We start from the raw sequence: 24263 nt of genomic DNA, 5'->3' as shown, positions 1-24263 counted from the left end.
AGATCATCCCTAGTTTTTGGTGGGGTTCGTGTTGTTTATTCTTTAGCTTTATTTGTTGTGCCATTTGTAGTATTGATTTTCGGTTTGTCTTTTTTTATTTTTAACCATGGCGTTGTCAGTTTGTTTTATATTTATGAGTTTGACTGTACTTTTGGTTTTTCGTCCCTCTCTTAAATGAGAACAAAGTATGTAATAACGTTTTGTTTGGTAGGTTGTACTTGGTAATCCTTCCTTATCAATTATTGATTTTATGACAGATTTCTCCCGCCATTCTCATTGTGTCAAACTATTCATCCCATAGATGAAGGTGATGAGCATTGTAGAAATGCGCTGTACTAGATAAGACATATTGGGTGTTATAGCGTAAGTTTTTCACACATATTTCGATGAATGACAACTAACAAATCGAGATAGAGACGCTAAAACAGGGAGGTTCTGTTGAAAGGGTGTTAACAATGTTCGGGTACAAACATATAAAAATACAGGCTTGATAAATTTTGCGGATAAATCTTGCTGTCAACTTCAAAGAAGCAACTTGTCGATACAAAAGATGGCAAACGAAGCTTTACTCTTTACAGCGTTGTCAACAAATAATATCAAACTTGCAAAGATTTTAGTATTAGGTGGAGTTATTATTAACTGTAAAAATCAAAATGGACTTACACCACTTATGATTGCTTGCCATATGAACATTGATGAAAAAAGGAAATGTGATTTTATTAAGTGCCTTTTAGACAATAATGTAGATATAAAAGATACAGACACTGCGGGACGGACTGCACTCATGTACGCTATAAAATCAGGATCAGCATCTATAATTCAATTACTGAAACGACATGGACTTACTAATTCAGTTAAGGCAGGAAAAAGGTTTAGTCGAGCGGACGAAATGAGAATATGGGGAAGTTTTGACAGTTAAAAATAATATAGATGTAAACACTTAACATTTGTATTTGATGTTTATCATCTAATGATTATTATGTATTTGAGAACGTAGACATTGTATCAGATGTGAACAAATATGAATACTAAGAACATGTTGTATGATTGCTCTAGTTATGATATGATTTTTCAATTTTAATAAACTTTAGCATAGTTGATTGTTAATAAAAAGGATTGAACCATTTGTCTTTAGCAATTTTTCGACATAGTATGTCTGCATAATTTTACTTGGGATTTGTATAGAGTTTGAACAAACCTAATTTATACAAATAGTTGTCTATAACGAGTTTACTTAAACATATTATTATTTTTTATTGTATGTTACGTTATGATATTATTGGTCTTTGCAAAGTGTGAATCATACTAATCGAAAGTAGAAACACCAAAAAAAAACGCTGATATTAACACTTAAAGCTTAAAGTTATATAAATATTTTTGTGATTTGACAATAATCATAGAAATATAAGACAAGACAAGACAATGTATTACAACATAGGAACACGTATAGTGATACAATACGATTTCAAGGGGTTAGTTAAATCATAATGCCATACAAAACCTTTGACAAAAAAATAACACACGAAAAAAAAAAAGACAAATATTAATGACAATGGAACTTTATAGATTGAGCAGTATAAACTAAAAACAGACCTAGTTGAACCATATTGCAAGGTCGATAATTAATGCTCAAATAGTTGCGCCTGTCTTGTTTACATGTAATTTGTCATTTTAGCAATATCATCATATTGTTAGGAAGGACTGGAATAAATATTTTATTAGTACTTATACATCAGGGTCATTCGTATATCAATGTTAATTTTTTAAAACATCGTCGTACATAGAAAAACAACATCTGGTGAATATGTTTTTTCAATACCAATTCATAAAACATTTACATAGATCAAACATGAATGTCCTGTAAATCATGTTTTGTGTCATAAAGTTTATCCCTGTAAATCATGTTTTGTGTCATAAAGTTTATCCCTGTAAATCATGTTTTGTGTCAAAGTTTATCCCTGTCGCACTTATATTATGTTATTATTCGGCGATTTTAGGCATACCTAAGCCTGTCATTTGAATATAAAGTGTCATCAAACAAATCTTATAAGTTGATTTGCTATAGACATTTAATTCGACGACATATCAACTGGTATTATTAATCGCTAAAGTAAATGAAGGTAATTCTAGCTGGTCACCAACAAGAACATCTAAAACGATAGTACCATTCGTATCATGCCGCAATAAGTCACATGATTGCTCTGAAAGGTTATAAATCACAAGTCCTGCCTTGACGGATATTCGTATTTAAACTTTATTAATAATACAACTCGTATTATGCCGAAATAAGACGCATGATTGCTCTGAAAGGTAATACATCACAAGTTCTGCCATGACGGGTATTAGTATTCAAACTACAAATGTATGTTAATTGGCAATTTAATTTCGCAGTACTTAAAAATATATATTTATACTCTCGTGTTTGCATCCGTACTTTTTTTTGTATCTTACAACAATATGTCCGTCTACAAAACTAATATGTATTGTTTCCATTGCTATTTACCTATGTGTGATTTGATATTTATGAAACTGACAAAAGCTCACATGCATTTGAATCAACATTACAAGTTGACCCAGATACTCAACCGTTATTTCAGCTTTATCATGTTTGCATGTGTTACCTTAGAGTTTGTCTACGTGAATATGATAGACTTAGTCAAGTAAGCTACTGGTGGTTATATTGTTTCAAATGCTGACTTGAAGCGATACCCTGACAAGTTACGAGATAGTATGTAAATAAGATAGCAAAACAAATATGTATTTTTCTACCGATATTTACCTTTGTTTGATTTAATACTGATTTTTTATATTATCAACTGTGAAAAACTGACAAAAGCTTGCATGCATTGGAATCAACAAAAACACGTTGATCAAGATTCAAAACCGTGTTTATTTAATTGTTATCATGGTTGCCTGTGTTACCTTAATGTCACTTTTCTAAGCGAATGTCGAAGACTTAGTCAAGTAAGCTACTGATGGTTATATTGTATCAAATGCTGACGTAAAGTGCCACCTTGACAAGTTATGAAAGAGTTAATAAATCAGATTTCAAAACAAATATGTATTGTTTCTTTTGCTATTTACCTATGTGTGATTTGAAATTTACTTTTTTATACTATCAACTGTAAAGAAACTGACAAAAGCTCACATACATTTTAATCAACAATAAAAAGTTGACCAAGATTACTCAATCGTGTTTATTTAAATGTAATCATGGTTGCATGTGTTACCTGAATGTTATTTTTCTAAGCCAATGTTTAAAACTTAGTCAGGTAACTATATATAAGCTACCGAGTATCAAATGCTGATTTAAAGTGACACCTATACAAGTTACGGAAGAGTACGTAAATCAGATTGCAAAACAAATCTATATTTTTTCTACCAAAATTGTCATATGATTGTGTGATTCGATACTGATTTTTTTTTTTAATTGATCAACTTTCCACAAACTGACATAAAGATCACATGCATTTGAATCAACAATACCACCTTCACCCAAATTACGCAACTGTGTTTGTTTAAATTTTTATTATGGATAAATGTGTTGCCTTAATGGTCATTTTCTAAGCTAACGTAGAAGATATATACATAACATTTACGGTACCAATTGTTCTGCACCAGATGCACATTTCGACAATACATGTCTCTTGAGTGATGCTCGTGGCCAAAATATTTTAAATCCAAAGCTTACATAAAGAATGAAGAGCTATAATCCAAGAGTCCACAAAGTATAGCCAAATCGTGAATCAGTTAGCTACTGTTGATTAAATTATATCAAATGCTGACCTTTAATTAAATATTTTTACTGCAGAACATTTTAGGTTCCTTTATAGCTTGCTATTCGATGTAAGCCAAGGCTCCGTGTTGACATTTTTCAATTGTTATTTGGAATGAGAGTTGTTTCATCGACTACCAAATAACATCGTCCTATATCTAAAATAATGTAGACACAAATAGTGATATAATGCCTTACAATTGTTTTTTTCTTCGTATTGTTCATTATGATTATCTAATAGTTGGTCTTCAACAAGAGCATATTATATATACAATTGGATTTACATTAATAACACTGCTGATGGATCAGGATCTGCATACTCATTCGGAGCACATGAGAAATCACAATTGGTATTATTCCTCAGTCATAATAACCTTCATCATTAACAAACTGCGCAAAGGAATAACACAACATGTGTCGTATACGATGCAGAAAATGTTTACCCTTCCGGAGCACCTGATCTAACTCCTGTTTTAACGGAAGTTCGTGTTGTTTCATTTAAGTTTTTTTTTATAAAAGAGGGACGAAAGATACCAAATAGACAGTCTAACTCATAAATCTAAAACAAACTGACAACGCCATGGCTAAAAATGAAAAAGACAAACAGACAAACAGACAAACAATAGTACACATGACACAACATATAAAACTAAACAATAAACAACACGAACCCTATCAAAAACTAGGGGTTGTCTGAAAATGTAAGCAGACGTGTTGCTTAAGTGATCACAAATCCGGTAAAAAGTATAATTTGGTAGGTCACATTCATGAAAGGGAAGGGGGTGGATTGTAGTTACGATGTTAGAAACATATCAGATACCATTTGTGAAACGGTTATTCTATAACGTTCAACCAACTCGAGATGACGTTCCTAAAATTTACAAAGGGATGATTTCAATTTCACCATTTGGAACACTTGGTTAAATAGCTTCCTTGTGAGCAGCAACCCTATATCAAGCAAATCATGACATAAATATTTCTTTCGTAAGAGACAGACCGATTACTGAAATTTGTGGTGTTTTTATACTTAAATATTATGTTTCTCATCATTTATGAATTGAATATCATTTTGCTCAATGTAAAACATGGTGCTTCAACTAAATGAAATCTTATTTACAAGCAATACACTTGTTTTTTTTGTTGCTACTTCAACTCACATTTTTGTATTGCTTTGTTTTTAACGTTTGTTTTCGACTAACGAGTGTGAATGTCTGACAGTGATTGGTCTCTTACGAAAGTAATATTTATATCATTATTCAAATATAAACACCTCCTATCGTCAACCAGTATACTTGATATATCTACTTTTAGCACAAACGCAGTAATACACAAAAACGGCTGTTCCGCGTTACGACCAACTTATTTATACTGCCGGATATTCTAAATTTTGGACATCAAAATCTTCAGTTTACGAAGGTCAAGATTCAGATACAATATATTTATCTCTATTCTACAGCAAAATTGACAAATCAGTCCATTTCCATTTATTATTCATGGTAAAATTTCATATAACGAAAATTCGGCGAAATGATTTTATTGTCTTGAAATGGCAACGAAACAAGGTGACATCACAAGTATGTTTCTATAAACAAAAAAATCAAATGTAAATATCGGGCGTTTCAAAGCTTCCTGTACGCCTCAGAACGAATAAAATTAAATCCTAAGAAAATATATAAGTGAGCAATGCGATAAAAAAAATTCATTGAATTATATAATATTACTAATACTATCAAACTTGGGTAAATGGAACAGCCAAAGCAGTATCGTATGCTTTCACGATTAACAAAATTACCGAATTTGACCTATAAGAATCAAAAATAGATAAATTGATCAGGTAAAAATAAATCGAATATAAATGCCCAACCCAAGGTTGAATGAAAACAAAAATACGGCTGCTATGAATTATTTCTTATCTATAGATATATTGCATATACTGCTTATCAATAAACTGAGGTCGCTGCATTGGTAAAAATAAGTGTTAATATTCAAAGGTTATGGCCATACATAATGTTTATTACAACATTATTCCTAGCAAAATGAATTTGATCAAATAGCATTGATATTTTTTATTCAATATTTGCAGCTATTACTTTTTAGACTAAGTAAAGATAACAAAGAGACTGCATGAAAAGGTCACATCCAATTTTAATACATTTTAAGGATGTTTGCTGGTCATATTTTGGAATTTTGGTCAGATTTTAGAAATCCTCTGGTTTTATCCATTTGAATGCCTTAAATTTGCCCATCAACCCCCATTTTTTTCTTTTTATAAATCTTTTACATGTATAATTATAAGCCATTTGTAAAAGTCTTATAAAATCTTATTTATCTTTTAATAGTTTTTTAGAACTTTTACTGATCAAAGATATAGCTATAAACAATCAAGAGAGAACATTTTACCGCCAAAATTTCAATGGCTTACATCTCAAAAACAAGCACATTCACCCCTATATTTTTGTTTTGCTCTTTTGATTCCTCAATTCATCTCCTGACAATATAAACTAGTTTTATGGAAAGTTATTTATTTTGAAACTTTTCAGAAAACATCCTTTAGACATTAGATATAACCCAAACACTATGTGAAACTTTAAATCATTCCGAGTTAAGACAGTAAGTTGCAGGGGATATTGATTGTCTAAATGACATACAACGAGGCTCAATTTGTTTTGAATAGTTAATTCTCCTTCATATTAGGAATTCAAAATGACGACATGACTGTTTATTTCTTTTAATCCCGAAATAGCCAAAGTTTTGAAAATCAACTGAAGTAATCTGTAAAGCGTCTTTTATTTAATCTAGTAACATACATGCATGATGCATTCTTATTATATACCTGTTAAATATGGTATACAAATGCAGTTATAAATTTCTAAATTTACGTTTGAAATGCTGCTTTGTGCCCAGGGTTTTCGCTGGCAAAGGACTAATCAATAAAGTTATCGATTGTGTTGTTTGACAAACTGATATGGTTAAATGGCGTCCGTCACATGTCACAAACCTGACGTTGCAACGCACTTGTTCGAAGCAAACTCTTGACGTCTCCTCTCCTGTTATGATTGTCCAGAAAAGAAAAACTGTTGTTATGACGAAAAATGTTTAAAAGCAAGAACAATCTTCGATTTTACTTTCCTAAAGAACTGTACATCTTTCTGGTAATATATGTTCAAAATATGTCGAAAAAATTTGATATTCCGGGACTTGAATCTACACTGTTTATATAGCAGTTTGACAAACACCAATTTTGATCATTGAGAAGCTTGATATTCTCTTTACAACACAACGTAATTAAAACGTTTAGCTGACTTTACAGAAGTATCTCCCTGTAGTGTTAGGTACCACCTTAAATGTGTCTGTCAGAATATTGTTCACACAATACATTTATGTGATTACGCTTATCTGCTTTATGAATTGATTGTACTTGCAAGTCTTTTGATTAAACAAAAGAAATTGAATGCTAACGCATATTGGTGGGCAGAGTGGACAAGCTAATACTTTTGATCGCTCAGTCCCCAACTCACTGTGGACGGGTGGACAAAATAAGTCCACTTGAGCTGTATTGTAGCATTTAGTCACGTTTAAAGGGCATTACCTTGATAACATCTTAAAATAATTTAATTTCGGATGTAACGCGTCTTCTGATTGGCTGGCGTTATTTTGTTATCAGCACATAGACATAATTTAGTCATGTGATCGTGACGTCATCAACGTTTTTCAAGGTTTTATACGGTTTAAAATTGTCTGTCTATTCGAAATAACATTACGCGCGTTATTCAGTGTGCACTACATTTTTTATGTTATATCTTCATAGACAGAAAAAATATTACAGTCATTCCTTTAAGAAAAAAACTAAGATGTACGAGGTAATTTCAATTATTATAAATAAGTCATCGTTATATCATTGTTAGTCTTAAGAAGACCTGTATCGACACACAAACATTTAAACTATCAATTCCATTGCACCATATGCGTATTTATTTTCAAAACTGCGCCTGTCATGCAAAATAAGTCGCTACCGTTAATAAAATTAATGTCTTTTTAGAGAGAAACGTCATTTAGTTGTGATTGCGGGCGACAAAAGAGGGACAAATGATACCACTGGGACATTCAAACTAAAAGATTGAGAATAAACTGCCAAGGTTAAAAAATGAAAAGACAAACAGAAATATAGAGAACACAAAACACAACAGCTATCGCTCAGGGTAAACTATTCAGCATAAAGGTAGAAAGCGTGTAAAAAATCACGACATATATTCAAGCCCCTATGAATTATTTCTTAAGTATATGATACAGAATACAGAAAACAAATACAGGCTGGTAACAAGCGTTTTCATAAATATTTCGAATGTAGTTCTAGTAGTTTGGATCTTCTGGCACCAAATTGACTCAAACTAATTTACGTTATACATTGTACATTGCTTGATCTTGTGTAAAAGTTGAATACTATTTATACTGCTAAACTAATAAAATATTTAAAAACACTAAAAAAAAAATTTTTTGGTTTAGCCGATGAATAATATCATTCAACATTATCTAAAGGACCAAAGTATATAAAAATGGACATAACGTTTGTCTAATTTTTCCATAATAAAAAATTTGCAGAGGCTGTTGACTTTGAGTATCTCAAATCTGTCATTCAAATTTTGTTGATTACTTTGGGATTTTTTGGCTTTTTTCTATGAGAGAATATGAAATTGTGGATGGAACAAATGCCTCACAGCACTGTCAAAACGGGGAAGGGAGGCGGCAAAAGATGTAAAACAGTTTGATTCATAAAATTTAGAAGAAAGTTTGTTTGTTTGTACGAATGTACGCATGAGTTTTCTTGGGTTTTAAATAAAAAAAGGATGTATTACTTTTTAATACAAAAACGTGGTATAAGTCAGATACAAAACAAATAATGGGATGAATGAAATGAAATATATTTTTGAGGTAGAACACCCTGATTATTTCAAAATTTCGAAAATTTTGTAAATAGATAATTTATTATACGTAGGTGTGAAAATACATTTCATTTATGGACATTTTACTAACGTAGTGTATTCACAAAATACGTATGGATAATTAAATAATGTTTTAACATTAAAACACATTGAACTAAATTAGAAACCTTATTTTGAAACATATTATGTTTGTTAGTGCGAAACATGTTATTAGGTTTTTATTTTGGAAATAGTTTAACGTATGCTTTGACATAGATTCTATATATATTCTATATAGAAAAAGTATGACGTGGAAAAAGGAGAATGCCAAGTACCGATAATTGGCATATATTTTCGGGTATGGACCTTTCACGACAATTAACACAATAAAAGACAACATTATTTTATATTTTTTTATTTTTATACTAATTTTCTTTGGTCAAGATGAAATAAAAGTCATTTTATTTACCAGAGTTTAAATATTGTATGCCAAACCTGCACTACTTCTACAAAAGACTCACCAGTGAAGCTCAAATAAAAAAAACCAATGAAAATGACAAATATAAAACAAATTGAGAGCATTGAACTATCACACGTTTCGTTGCGAAATTCCATACCTTTTTTATACGTCTAACAGTAACAGTCGATATACAATAGAGAAGCTTGTGTCACGATCGTATTTTGAAGCTATTAATCTATTGTTACATGTGTATACAGTTAAGTAGTTACTTTGCTTGAAATCATTTCATAGATTATGTTGCACATCTTTATAGTCACCGTATACATGTAGTTAAGCAAAACAAACAAGGTTCGTTCAATATAAATTCTGCCTTTTACGGCTTCTTTTCAATTTGCTTATTAAACAATTTGAATAAAACCAATATGTCCGGTAAAACATATTGCTTAATAAGTATCCAAATTACGAACCACACATTTTGACACTTTAATTTCCTATTTTCAGACTAAATTTGGTGTTTGTCTTCAAATGTGTGGAATGTAGAACTTATCATTCAAAATTTTTTAAAACATGCAATATAATCATGAAAGTGGGACAAAAGATACTAAAGGGACAGTGAAAATAATAATTCTAAAACAAACTGATAACGCCATGGCTAAAAATGAAAAAGACGAACAGAAAAACAATAGTAAACATGACACACCATAGAAAACTAAAGAATAAAATACTCGAACCTCACCAAAAACTAGGGGTGATCTCAGGTGCTCCAGAAGGGTAAGCACAACGAAGCAGATCCTGATCCACATGTGGCACCCGTCGTGTTGCTTATGTGATAACAAATCCGGTGAATAGTCTAATTCGGTAGGTCACATTGATGAAAGGGAAGGGGATCGTAGTTACGTCGTAAGGAACATATCCGATATAGAGGAACATATGTTAAAACAATTTCCTTGCTTTGTATTATTGGTATTTTTAATTGCAAAATCATAATGCAATTCTTATTTTTATTTCACTGGATACACCAATGTTGTCTGATGTATAAGGACAAGAGAAGGTGTAATACCACCAAATTAGAGTATGTTCCATCTTGTTTTATAAGGAAAACAGTCAAAAGGATACTCCATTATTTGTGACAGTTGTAAGAAATTAAACCTGCATTTCATAGTAGAAACAAAATATATGTTAGGTGTTTTAAAACACCATTAAGTTATTGCATTTGCTGCCTCTTTTAATTATTTAGAAACTTCAATTGACATGTTAAATATATTAATACCTGCTTATGACTATATAGTACAATCTATCATTAAGGTAATAAAAGCAAAATATATAACTCTATACAACTAAACATAGGTTTAGTTGAAATATAGGTCTAGTTGAATAAATCAATAAAAAAAAAACAATTATCTTGACCTATCGTTGTTAGCATCTACGTCATATTGGCTCTGATTCCGAGTTTCCTTACAAAATATCAAAACATATCTTCTCAGTTTTATATGATAATAAAACATTAGAGAAGAACTAGTAGTAATGAATAAAAATAACATGTGTTTTTGATTATCAAAGGTTATTAGCTATTGTTGAAATACGAACATGATATACAAACAAACGTAAATGCTATTGTTTTGATCCGTGACATTAAATGTAATTTATTTAATGCCATTTTTATTGTGAAGGGTAGTTTTAAAGTACTGACTACTACAGCACTGACTACTATTTTTTCTACTGTTAAAAATGGCCTCAAACATATTGTGATGAGATATATTCTACCAGTGTTGTTAACCAGATGTGGATTCTCAAAAATTCGAAAGATCTACTGCCTAATCTTCGATCACAATCTTTGCAATTTTGCAGTAACATAAACTCTTTTGATTTGTCTACGCTATATACTACTATTCCTCATGCTCAGTTGAAAGATTAAGTTTACCATCTCATAAAACAGAGCTTTTTCTATGAAAATGGGAATTGTAGATGCAAATTTCTTGTTTTGGGTTACAATAATTCATATTTTGTGAAGAAGTACACTGAATCTTCCAGAAAATATACTGAAGATGATATTATCAAAACGCTGGACATTTTGATCGACAATATATTTGTTGAGTTTGGAGGATTTACATTTCAACAGCCAGTCAGTATCCCAATGGGTATTAATTGTGCACCCCTGCTGGTCGATTTTTCGTATGAAGCAGAATTCACTAAGAACTCTATAAAAGACAAAAAGAAAAATCACCTTGCGAAATTCTTTAATTTTACTTTTCGATATAGTGATGGTGTTCTTTCAATGAATAACCCATATTTCAGCCAATACTTACATCTCATATATCCCAGTGAACTTGAAATTAAAGATACCACTGATACTAGAAGGACTGTTTCATACCTTGATCTTTTCCTCAATATTTACGCAGATGGACGACATCACACGAAAATCTATGATAAACAAGACGATTTCAACTTCCCAATTATCAATTTCGCATTTCTCAGCAGTAACATACCCTTTGCCTCTTCGTATGGTGTTTACATATCACAATTGAAACGTTATTTTCGTGCTTGTTCACACAATACGGACTTCATATACAGGAGTGTGCTCCTTATGCAAAAACTGCTCCAACAAAGTTATGAGGAGGACAGATTAAAATTGACACTCTGTACATTTTATGGACACCATTACGAGTTGGTATTGAAATGTGCATTGTTTTTTTTTATATCAGTATTTCGTTGAAATATGATCTTTAATCAATCCTAATTCTATCTTATTAATTCAAATATGACGTCATCTTTAATTTTTTGATGATCTGTTTGACAAATTCAAATGTGACGTATTTTTTTTGTCCATTCTTTACAATTTAAAATATGATGTCACTTGGCGTTGAGATTTTAACTTTTTCGGATGTGTCTATGTTTTGTGTTGTATGTTGTGGGTTAATGTTATGTATTTCAGTTGTTTCCTGTAATTAGTTAATACTTCAGTTTTATCATGTATATCTTTGTTATACTCATTTTATGAAATTTACTGTTTGCAAAAGTATAAATTATTCCATATAATAGGGATGTTCTGGTACCTAACAAAAAAAACCTGGCCGTTTTTGGCACAGCTTTTTTAAACTTTTGTTCTTCGATGCTGTTCAAATTTGTACTTGTTTCGGCTTTCAAACTTTTGTATCTGGGCGTCACTGGTAAGTCTTGTGTGGACAAAATGCACTTCTGACGTATAAACATTTTAAACTTGTTGCCATTCATTAGCTTTTATTTGTGTGTTTCTTTGTCAATTATGTTCTCCTATTTATTTATATTGTAGTCCTGTCATGTTGTGTTGTCATTTTAATGTTATAGTTCACATAGCCAAAAAAGAGGGAGGTTCGGCATGCCACAAAACCAGGTTCAACCTACCATTTTGTTCCTTTCAAAATGTCCTGTACCAAGTCAGGAACATGGCCATTGTTATATTATATTTCGTTTCAGTCTGTGTTACATTTTAAATTTGTGTTTCTGTTGTGTCGTTTGTTTTCTGTTATTTTTCAGTGTGAATTTACATTACTATAAGGCGTATCACGGTACTTATCTATCCCAAATTCAATTACTAGTAAACTATTTGGTTTTGATGTTATATTTGTTATTTTCTTCTAATACTTTGTCCGTTTCTGTTTGTGTTTCATTTTAATGTTGTTCTCCTCTTATATCTAATGCGTTTCCCTGAGTTTTAGTTTGTTTATCCGATTTTTTATGTCGATGGATTTATGAGTTTTGAACAGCGATATACTACTGTTGCCCTTATTCAATAAGTTATGTGATATTGATACACACGAACAAATGTATATCCTGATTTCCAAATGACAGACTGTTCAGTTGATTTCTTTTGCAGTACAAGCTACTAGACAAAATACACATCAATCTCTTTGCTGGAATTTCTTATTGAAAACAAATTTGTTGAATTTAAATATCGGCTTTTTCAATAAATAGTCGGCATTCTTAAGGAAACAAATCGTGCACCTCTCTTTGCAGACCCTTTCTTATTTTTAAATGATTTGAAGTTCCGCCAACAATTTGTCACAAACTAGAAGATCTTCGAAACCAGGTTACTTAATTTACATTCAGATATATCATGTATATTGAGGATGTTTTCTCCATTAACAATCCAGACTTGATTGTGTTCCAATAATATATCCCCAGAACTAAAAATTGAAGAAACAACAGACACGGATTCCTCTGCTTCATTTTAAGACATTTTTACCTCAAATTTGACATATATAGTCATCTAAATCTATGACAAACGAGACAATTTAATTTCCCTCACCATGATGGTCTTGAAGTATACAAAAAAATTAAGGTTCTGGGTACTGACCTTGTTTAACGTCTTGATGACGTGTTATATTCTTCTTTTATTTGTCCTTATGCATATAACTAGTCTAAATGAATGTATGCAGACTTTTCTCAAAAACCACGAATTAAATATCCAAGAATTTGTAAGTGTTCATCAATCCACTTAAATTTGAAATTTGAATAGTAGATAAATCCACAGTTTATATGACGTGGCTCTGTACTTATGCATCCTGTCATGTTTTGCTTCGCCAATTATTTGTTTACAGTGATATAGACCCAAAAATCAGGTTTAGTAAAAAGGTTTAATTCTTGAAATTCTTGACTTCTCAGAGTGTTAAAACTGTTTTAATTAAAGTTGACACCAGTGACGATAAAACGACATCTAAACATTGAAGTTTATATTAGATGTCAAACAATCTTAATTTTCGCTTTTCAGCTACCGCACATTTACAAGTTGCATAAAGCGAAGCTAAATTATAACACTTATATGCCTCGTCTTTATATCCTGACATCTCATTAAATACTCCAAGTATTGATAATGAAATTTTAAATAAACTGTTCGTGCTAAACGTTTCAGTGTTTATTATTGAATTTAGATTCCAAAATGTCTGCCGTCTGTTGGAAATATCATTAAAATGATGAAAGCATAGAAAACGAAGAAAGTGAGACATAACAATAGATGGGATAAACATGACATGGCCTTCTCCTCCCAGCTGTAGTTCTTTTGGTATTAATGATGACTTACATAATTGACTTCCTCTACATTGGTTGTTGTCATCTTTTCCTCCAACGTCATTGTAGAATGTAACTTTTGATAGAGACTACTGTAACATCGTTCCATGCTTAGTGATACCATATCGGGTGAACACCTTGAAAGAACATAGTCCGTTAGTCTCAGTGTAACATTGAACTGTCTTGTTGCATAATAGTAAGAAGCGTATAACAACCAACCACACACATCATCTGCCTTGATACCGTTTTTTCAATGTCTTAAGTAACACTTGCGTGTATTGTAAATGTTATCTTTTCCTTGTGGCGACGGCAGTTTTTGTGCTATTTTTTTTACTAATTCTAGCATAATAATATTTACAAATATCAATTAAAATTGTAGACGTTTCGGACTTTGATAAAAATTCAGCACTTGCAAGTCCTTTATAATAACTTAAAATTCCTCTTGGTAATACCATCCAGTTCACCCAGCAAACAGGAATCATAATTTTTTTAAGAAGAAGTTCCATAGATTCATTCTTTGTTCTGAGTAATTGGTGATATTCATTGTTAGGTGCAAATAGATTATTTATCAATGCATCAATCCCTCCAAACTTTATACTCTCAAGTACACAGAGTAATATAGTATTGTTACACTGATTGATCTTTCCAAGAAACATATTGTGTTCGGGTATGAAATAGTTCGGACAGAAACATGTCTTTACCCATGACATTATTTTATTGAGACAGGGAGAAAAACAATAATGTATTTTGGATAACTTAAATGTGTCAATATCTACTTCCTCCGAAACCCAAAATAAAGCCGTCTTCAGAAAGTAAGAACACAATAAATTTTTGACATCATCATGTGTGTTAACATACGTTTGAGAGTTAATTTGAGTAGACCGTAACACAAAAGTTGAGTGAAATTAAACGAATGTATAAGTATTTTTTCCGCCACAGAGAACGACAATCTCCAAAATAAGCCATTATCTGATATAGTCCTAGGTCCTGTAGGTACTAACACGCACCCGTAATTTATGATCCTGTCAATTACGAAATTAGGCGGCCATTACAAACGATGACGGGTAAACCATGGATTAGCGTTTTGAGGTAGATGTTTACTCCGTAGGCAATATGCTATATCGAAACTCTACCCTTTATCTGACAAACATGGACCGTGTAAAAATAAAGGCGAAGTCCAACTATTATTCTTATATGCATCTAGACATGTGTTTGCTGATAGATACAACACTTCATGGGTACATGTCCCTCGGTAACACTGACAGTATACCCTAATTGTTCCCCCAACCGTATTAACCCTGAGTCGAGTAAATCCAGGATGGTCAATATCTGTCTCCATAACTATTGTTTTACAAGTTATTGGGTGTTTGATGTTCCTTACATTCTGTACTATTGAAAAGTAATTGACTACGTTCATTACATCTATGTCACTGCCTGGTAAATCAAGCCCTTCGGCTAAACTTCCACTTGATATTTGTGTAGTACCAGGCACACATGCATTGATGATCATAGTATGTATGATAAATAGTCGTTGCCTCGTTCGTATATCTATTTCAGTACCCACTGTTTGTACTAAGTGTTCGTATAAGTATCTTTCCCTCAAGTAACTTTCGATGCAAGGAATGGTATCTATAATAAATAAGCATTTTATTTATTTATTTATTGATCAGTAAACTGTAAAACGACGTACTTACTAAAATCATTTACGGCAATCTTTAGTGGTATGTTGACGCAACTGGCGATATGTAAATAAACTTAACACAGATACCAGGCTTGAAGTTTTGTATTTTTACGAGACGTGCGAGTCATCGACGAAAGACGCTCGAATACAAAAATTGACTAGAACATGTAGAAGATAAATAAAGTACGAAGTTGAAGAGCAGTAAGGACCACACAATCCTCAAAGTTTTGCCAAAGCTAAGGTTATCTATTCCTGAGGTAGAAAAGCCTTAGAATTTAAAAATTCAAAGTTGATGTGTTTATTCCCGTTGGTTCTTTCGTCCTTTTGGGTAATTTTTCGGCCTAATTATGAACACTATTGCTTTAAAATGAACATAAAAGCAATTTGGAGTTTTGTAATTTGTAGTAAAGGAACTGTCATTAAAATGTTACATATTGATATACTTTATCATTAATTGTGATTATTTTTAGGTAAATTTAATATTTATCAATGGTTGAATTACTCAAAACACAAAGATCATTCAATCCGTATGAGCACGTACCATTAGCTCTATTTTCACACTGAAATGAATAAATTTAAGCGCTTCTGATTAAGTAAATCAAGACAAATTATTTCATGAGTCAAATATATTTATCTGCAACCCTAATGATTTAGTGAAATTGAGTTGATGGTAATTGCTGCGAAAGGACTTACTCAATTTAAAAGTTAATATACATAAATGATGTGTCTAAATTAAATAATGGGCTATTGAAAAATAGAATACGTTTTCTTGGAATGTTCCTCAATCATTTGCTTTTTTTTACTGAAATTTCAAACTGTTAACTGATCTTCGATTGTAAATAACTGAATGGACTTAATACCTTTTTGAGTTGTAATGTTATCGTTGTCGTTTCTTTTATTTGACATGGTGTTATCTTTTGACATTTCGCTTTGTATGTTTTACAAGAATATTACCTTTATTACAGTCTGAACAGTTCTCTAAGTATATACATATTCCTTGGAAGATTTGTCGGGATATCTAAGGTTCAGTATCCACTGTTCTTGTGTTTTCCTTCTCTCTAAACAAGCTGTATACATTCGTTCAAACTGACTAACTGTTAGTCCAAACACATCATTTGAGATCACCATTCCCCCATCTAGAGATTGGGAAAGTAATGGTGAAAACTTCCGCTTTCCACGGTACGGAAAACGTTTTACTCCGTATAATTCCCAGTACGTTGTTTTCTTTATGTCAAAGATATTCCAGAAGTTTTGGTTCATGATACCTGTAAGAGAAGTACTAATGACGTAGTAACACGAACAAAACCAAACACTAGGGGTCATCTTGGGTGCTTCTGGACGGGAAGAAGATTCAGTTCCACATGCTTCACCTATCGTGTTGCTCATGTAAGCACAAACCCTGTATGTTAATTACGGTATTACACTTTAGGGGAGAGGGGGACTTCAGCTTGAACAGGAAGAGGCAAATTATCGGTAATAATTAACATTATAGTTACCATAAAATGGCTCCAGGGTCTTGACAATGTCAATAACAACAGAAATGTGGTATATAACAATCTGTAGGTAGACGTAAACTCCTCGTGTGAACCTTGATACTATATTTCATAAAAGTTAAGTGAATATAACGTTTTACAAAGCCTTTACGAATATACAACTTCATTTCAGAAAAAGGACCTAAATGTGATACACTGACGGTATTTACTATAGGATTAAACACATTTTTTCTAGAGGTTATTGACGTGTAAACCGGGGCGATTAACTCACAAACTGAATAAAGTCCGAAGATAAAAGTCCGCAGGACTTTTATGTTGAGTTTGTGAGTAAGAGCCCCGGTTTAAACGTCAATAACCTCTAGAAAAAATGTGTTTAATCCTTATAATTCTTCAGCCAAACGTTTTTGATATTTAATAAACATTTATTGTGTTGATGGCTACTATATATATAAACTATCAAAAAAGTACAATGGCAAGTCGTAACTAAGGAGTATGCCGCCATCTTGACTTTCTAAAAACCATAAATGTCCGATAAATAAAACGGAATCTTAAATGAAATAGCACCTACCTCAAAAACTTCATTTTAATTAAATGTAATCCGAATTTGAAGCCTTCACGTAACGAAATAATCTTTCCCTTGAAAATTTCCATTCGTATGATTATGTGTTTTGCCATAACATTAATTCGCCAAATCCTTCATGAAATTTCGCGGAATTTTATAAAATTTTATTTTCGTACAATTTCGAAGCTTTAGTGCATTAAACATGTTAAATTTATTTCTTTTTTTATACATATATGTACTAGAATAGTCACAACTGTTATGCAATTGTTTTTTAATCTCAATTCGCTGAAAATCCCGGGACCACTGCAAGCTTGTGTAGTGCGCATGAATCAAATACAAAATTAGTTGCGGAAACATGGCTGATCGAATGTAAACTTAGAGAAAAATTCTAATTGACCAACCCAATTAAAGTATTTATAGATATGCAAATCATATAAGAATTATATATTCAATGCCAAGATAGTTTGAACAATTCTTAACCTTGACCTCATGAAACATTTTTGTAAAGTTGTAGATGAAATATATATTTGATTTCTGATACAGTTTATTACAATGAGATAACGTTTACATTACCTTCAAAGGAGTTACGTTTACTGCAATTGAATATAGTTCACATTACATTAAATGAAGATTGTGATGCTATTGTAATTTTTATATTCATTTATGTTTGCCTAATTTGTTTTGTGAGGCCTGATATTTGTTTACAAAAAAACCTTAAAACTGTGCAGTTTAGAAATCACTGGAACAATCATAGATACTGATAAAATGATTATAACTTTGAATTTGACTTCCTTAACGATTCCATAATGATGCGGAATGAAAAAGATGCGTTATTTAAACTTCTTACATTGTTCTAAAACATACATCTCAAGTCTACAATACGTTCAATGGTAATACATTTACTGCAATAAGACAAGTTTGGCAATACTTTTAGTTGGAATTAATCTACTGCAATAGATAAAGTTTACATTATCCTCAATAGAAATACATAAACAGCAATGATTCAATAGAGAAACATTGACATCAATGAGATAACATTTACCTTTACTTTATTGGAGATGCATTTAATGCCATGAGATAAACCTAATGTTTCCTTCGTTAGAAATACATTTTCTGCAATGAGATAAACATTACAGTACTTTCATTGGAGATACATTAACATCAATGAGATAGCATTTACCTCTACTTAAATGGAGATACATTTACTGCAATGAGATAAAGTTTACATTACCGTTAATTGAGATACATTTACTGTAATAAGATGAAATCAACATTATCTTCATTGAAGATACATTTCCTGTAATGAGATAAAGTTTACCTTACCGTCACAGGCGAGACATTTACTGCATTGAGATAAAGTTTACATAACCGTCAATGGCGAGACATTTTCTGCATTGAGATAAAGTTTACATTACCGTCAATGGCGAGAAATTTACTGCATTGAAATTAAGCTTACATTACCGTCAATGGCGAGACATTTTCTGCATTGAGATAAAGTTTACATTACCGTCAATGGCGAGACATTTACTGCATTGAGATAAAGTTTACATAACCGTCAATGGCGAGACATTTACTGCATTGAAATTAAGTTTACATTACCGTCAATGGCGAGACATTTTTCTGCATTGAGATAAAGGTTACATTACCGTCAATGGCGAAACATTTACTGCATTGAGATAAAGTTTACATTACCGTCAATGGCGAGACATGTACTGCATTGAAATAAAGTTTACATTACCGTCAATGGCGAGACATTTTCTGCATTGAGATAAAGTTTACATTACCGTCAATGGCGAGACATTTACTGCATTAAGATCAAGTTTACATTACTGTCAATGGCGAGACATTTTCTGCATAGAGATCAAGTTTACATTACTGTCAATGGCGAGACATTTACTGCATTGAGATAAAGTTTACATTACCGTCAATGGCGAGACATTTACTGCATTGAAATAAATTTTACATTACCGTCAATGGCGAGACATTTTCTGCATTTGGATAAAGTTTACATTACCGTCAATGGCGAGACATTTACTGCATTGAGATAAAGTTAACATTACCGATAATGGCGAGACATTTACTGCATTGAGATCAAGTTTACATTACTGTCAATGGCGAGACATTTACTGCATTGAGATCAATTTTACATTACTGTCAATGGCTAGACATTTACTGCATTGAGATCAAGTTTACATTACTGTCAATGGCGAGACATTTACTGCATTGAAATAAAGTTTACATTACTGTCAAAGGCGAGACATTTACTGCATTGACATAAAGTTCACATTACTGTCAATGACGAGACATTTACTGCATTAAGATCAAGTTTACATTACTGCCAATGGCGAGACATTTACTGCATTGACATAAAGTTTACATTACTGTCAATGGCGAGACATGTACTACATCGAAATAAAGTTTACACACCTTCGACAAGAATAGATTTACAGCTTAATCTCAGATCACCTCGCCACCTCTATGAATATAAACTACAGTTTTACGGAGATGAAAACAGACTTCCTCAATCAGATCTATAATTATTAATTTGGAAAAAATTCCATTGGCTAATGATTTAACGGTTAATTCAGTATTATAGAATATGAGGCAGATAGTTCGCAATTATGAGAAATCCTATGCATGTTTTCAAGCCACTGTTCTGTTTTTATGATGTTTTCCGATATTTTTCGCACCGTTTTTACCACAGTACATTGTGAAAATCTTCCCCCTAAATCCATTATGGCTGAATTTACCGTGAAGATGCCTATTGAAAAAAGACAAATATGGAAAAAAAGAAAAAAAACAGGAGAATAATAGGGTACTCAAAGATACAAACACATATCAGTTACAAAGAAAGTGTGGCGCTTACATATAAGGAATAGAAAAACATGGGGACTCAAATATGAAGAAAAAAAGATCCCTTTGATGTAGACAATTAAAAATTAACTCACAGGACAACTTTCAATGAGAATAAGCAATAAGTATTGTATGACATCTACATATTTAAACGCAGAAATATAACAAAAAAAAACCAACATTTCATTGATTTGTAAAATGAACTCACATGCACAAAAGATATTTTCTCTATCATACATTTCATTAAACATGTTAAATATATTGGTTACAAAACTAACCGCCAAAAAAGTGACATCTGAACGAAGCCAGATTTCAATAATAACTACTGACATGCTTGCACCTGTCGTTAGTCAGGAAACTGATGTGCAGTGTTTGTTGTCTGTTTATGTGGTTCATAAGTGTTTTTTTTATATAGAGTAGACCGTTGGATTTCCCATTTGATGGGTTTTTACACTAGAAATATTTGGAGCTCTTTATAGCTTGCTCTTTGGTGTGAGCCAAAACTCCTCGCTTAAGAGCACTCGGTGACTCAATATGAGACAGGAGTTACTTTACTATGAGGGTCTGGATGGGGGGTCTGTTATTCTGTAAACATTTAATTTTCACCTCCTTTTTCTCTAATCTTTAAAAAATTAACCCCTTTTTTCTCTAATCTTCCAAAAATTAACCCTTTTTTTCTCTAATTTTCTATTTTTTGGCCCATTATTCTCTAATCTTCATTTTTTAAGGGCATTATTCTTTAATCATTTAACCCCATCCAAACCCTCTACTATAGGCTGTTAATGCATACGAATGCAAATATGTCCGTTTTTCATTATGTGCCCCATAATGACGTCAATTGCTAATCTATATAAAACAAAAGAACATGTGGTATAATTGCCAATGAGACAACTATTCACAAAAGACCAAAATGACACAAACATTAACAACTATGTCCATTAAAAAGACACGGTCTAAAGTCGATATCTGTGTCCTAATTTCAAATTTGATTCAATCGTGACGTCATTCGCAAATCTATGTCCATTTAAAAAGATATACAGGATAATATTTGTGTCGTTTTCCTAAATCTGTCTCCAATGTCCAAACTGTCAAGACATTTGTCAAGAAAAATGAAGAACCTTATTAGACAAATTGATACTATGTCGAGATTTTTTTTTAAATTATTCAGACCAATTTAGAATGTCGAGTAAAAACTCATGTTCTAAAATTCAGACAAAAACTGTTTTTTTCAGACTTTTGACTTTTGTAGTGATGTGTTTAAAGCTTTGAAACAGGAAGCACCCGTGTACCTTCAAAAACTAGTCAACATTTATAAGCCAACAAGAACTATCCGGTATGAAATAATCTGCCACTAGTCAAACCAACAGTAAAAACAAAAACATACGGACAGAGACGGTTTAATAGAGCTGTCGCCGTTTTATTTAATGACTTATCAAAAGAACTGTGAAACACGGAAACTGTGATTTTGTTTTCAAAATACATTAAAACTTTTCAGACAGGTTTTTCCACATGATTAATGTTCCAACAGTATTATATTTTTCTTCGATCTTAGTATATTTTTTAATGTATCATGCTTATTTTTTATTGCATTTTTATTTCCTTTACACTTTTTATTTATAGACATTTCAAATACTTAGTTATGTTTTATTGTATTTGTATTTCCTTTTCTCTTTTTTATTTTTAGACAAAAAGCTACTAGTCCGATTTCTAAATTGAAGCTCTTCTGTTGATTTTTTTTATATATGATTTTATCTTCCCTCTTATACATTTCTAGGACCTCGTGGAGACCGTGTATTTTTGATATTAGGTTAGTACGGAGGCGGGGCTTATCTCACACAAGGTTAGTAGTGGTGTTACGTCCCTTTATATTCAATATAAGGTAGTAGGGAGGCGGGGCTTATTTCATACATGGTAATTAGTGGTGTTACGTCCCTTAATAAAACAAAACGTTGCTGATAAAAACACGTAAAGGTTTCGACAAAAAAAGAAATTGATGATTCAGATTAAAATGAATCCATATAACACTTTTAAACCTAACAAGTTGTTATTGTTTATATCTGTTTTTGTAACATCAACGGAAGAAGTTTCTAAATGCTAACAGTATCGTAGACTTGCTCATTTTAATAGGTCTAAATTTCACACGTAAAGATAGTCGGTAAGATACGTTCGTCACATAGTGTGTTAGTGACCTAATAAAGTATATATGGGGTCAGTAAATTCCATATGGGGTAAGAGCGAAACCCATATACACCGTATTAGGTCACTAGCACACTAGGTAACTAATATCATTTATATTTCAAAACTATTTTTGATGAATAATTTTTAATTTTGTCTCAATTGAAACATTGACACAGAGATTTTTGTATATTTATTCTATATATGTTCTTGCATCATTGTTTTTTGTGCATTATACAGCTTGGAGTTCATATTTACTTAGATAAGCACTAGATGAGCACTGAATATACTAATAATAACAATGCACAGCCAGTACGAAATTGGTTGGGATTGGCTGCAGGGAATGTATCAGATGCTATCATACGGTCATACAAATGTTGCTCTTATCTGCTCTTAATGCTCTTAACATTCTTCCGTCTTGACTACCTTACACGCATAATGTAGCAGGATTAAATATGTTTACTGGCGCAAAACCGTACTCTTAACCTGGGACAATAGTGAATCTGCTCTCCAAGAGTGAATGGGAAATGGGGATGGCATTTTATGTATTCTCTCGACTGGCATGAAAACCTTTGCCAAGGTTGGTTGTCACTTCAGCTATCAAGAAAATGTAATATTATGGTCGTTAAATCTTGAGCCTCATATAAACAGATTTTTTAACTCATCAAACAACTCTTTAGTCGTAAAGAAGAGGCCTGTTTTATAACAACACACCTGTGTTTATCCAATATACCTGTAAATTAGAAACGGCATCGGTAGATACGACAGTCTAAAATACAACACTGAAAAATAAACAAAGTGAAATAGAACTAACGCTAGTGGCAATATCATTCATTGACACGACAGACTAAAAAAACCAACCCTGACAATTAAAACAACGTTGATTCCATTTCAAAGCACTTGAATATTTCACTAATAACACAGCATTCCTAGTCAAGCATACAACACGAAAATGAACCAACGCAAATCCCTTAAAAAACAACCCACACATTGGACGTTTGTGCTTCAGTGTCTTTACTTGTTCGATAATTAAGTTCGATAATTAAGTACACCTTAAGATCTTGACCAAAGAACAACTTTGAGCTCTAACCAACACTTGGCCTTCGTCGACGGTTAAAATTTCTCTTTTCGACATTTAGTTTGTAACTTATGAGTAATTCATGTTGAATTAACATCAATATTGCTTTGTGTATGTCGAAGTCTTTTATAAAAATGTGTAGTTGGGAAATAAAGTAATAAGCCAAAATTTGATTAATTTGTATTGTTTGTTTTTTGTCCTTTTCCTAATTATGTTTACTCGTC

General features: G+C 32.0%; 1 protein-coding gene across 1 annotated transcript; it reads left to right on the top strand.

Moving 5' to 3' along the window:
- The first annotated feature begins 550 nt into the window (after positions 1 to 550).
- Positions 551 to 919, top strand: LOC134700918 (ankyrin repeat domain-containing protein 34B-like). Its single transcript, XM_063562069.1, has one exon. It carries the CDS (start codon positions 551 to 553, stop codon positions 917 to 919), a length of 369 nt encoding a protein of 122 aa, XP_063418139.1.
- The last annotated feature ends 23344 nt before the right edge of the window (positions 920 to 24263 follow it).

This window comes from Mytilus trossulus, unplaced genomic scaffold, assembly GCF_036588685.1.
Source record: "Mytilus trossulus isolate FHL-02 unplaced genomic scaffold, PNRI_Mtr1.1.1.hap1 h1tg000210l__unscaffolded, whole genome shotgun sequence".
Taxonomy (NCBI): domain Eukaryota; kingdom Metazoa; phylum Mollusca; class Bivalvia; order Mytilida; family Mytilidae; genus Mytilus; species Mytilus trossulus.
This window is presented reverse-complemented; position numbering and strand designations above follow the sequence as displayed.

Coding starts and splice junctions, on each gene's coding strand:
- LOC134700918 (XM_063562069.1), top strand. CDS start 551: ATGGCAAACGAAGCTTTACTCTTTACAGCGTTGTCAACAAATAATATC.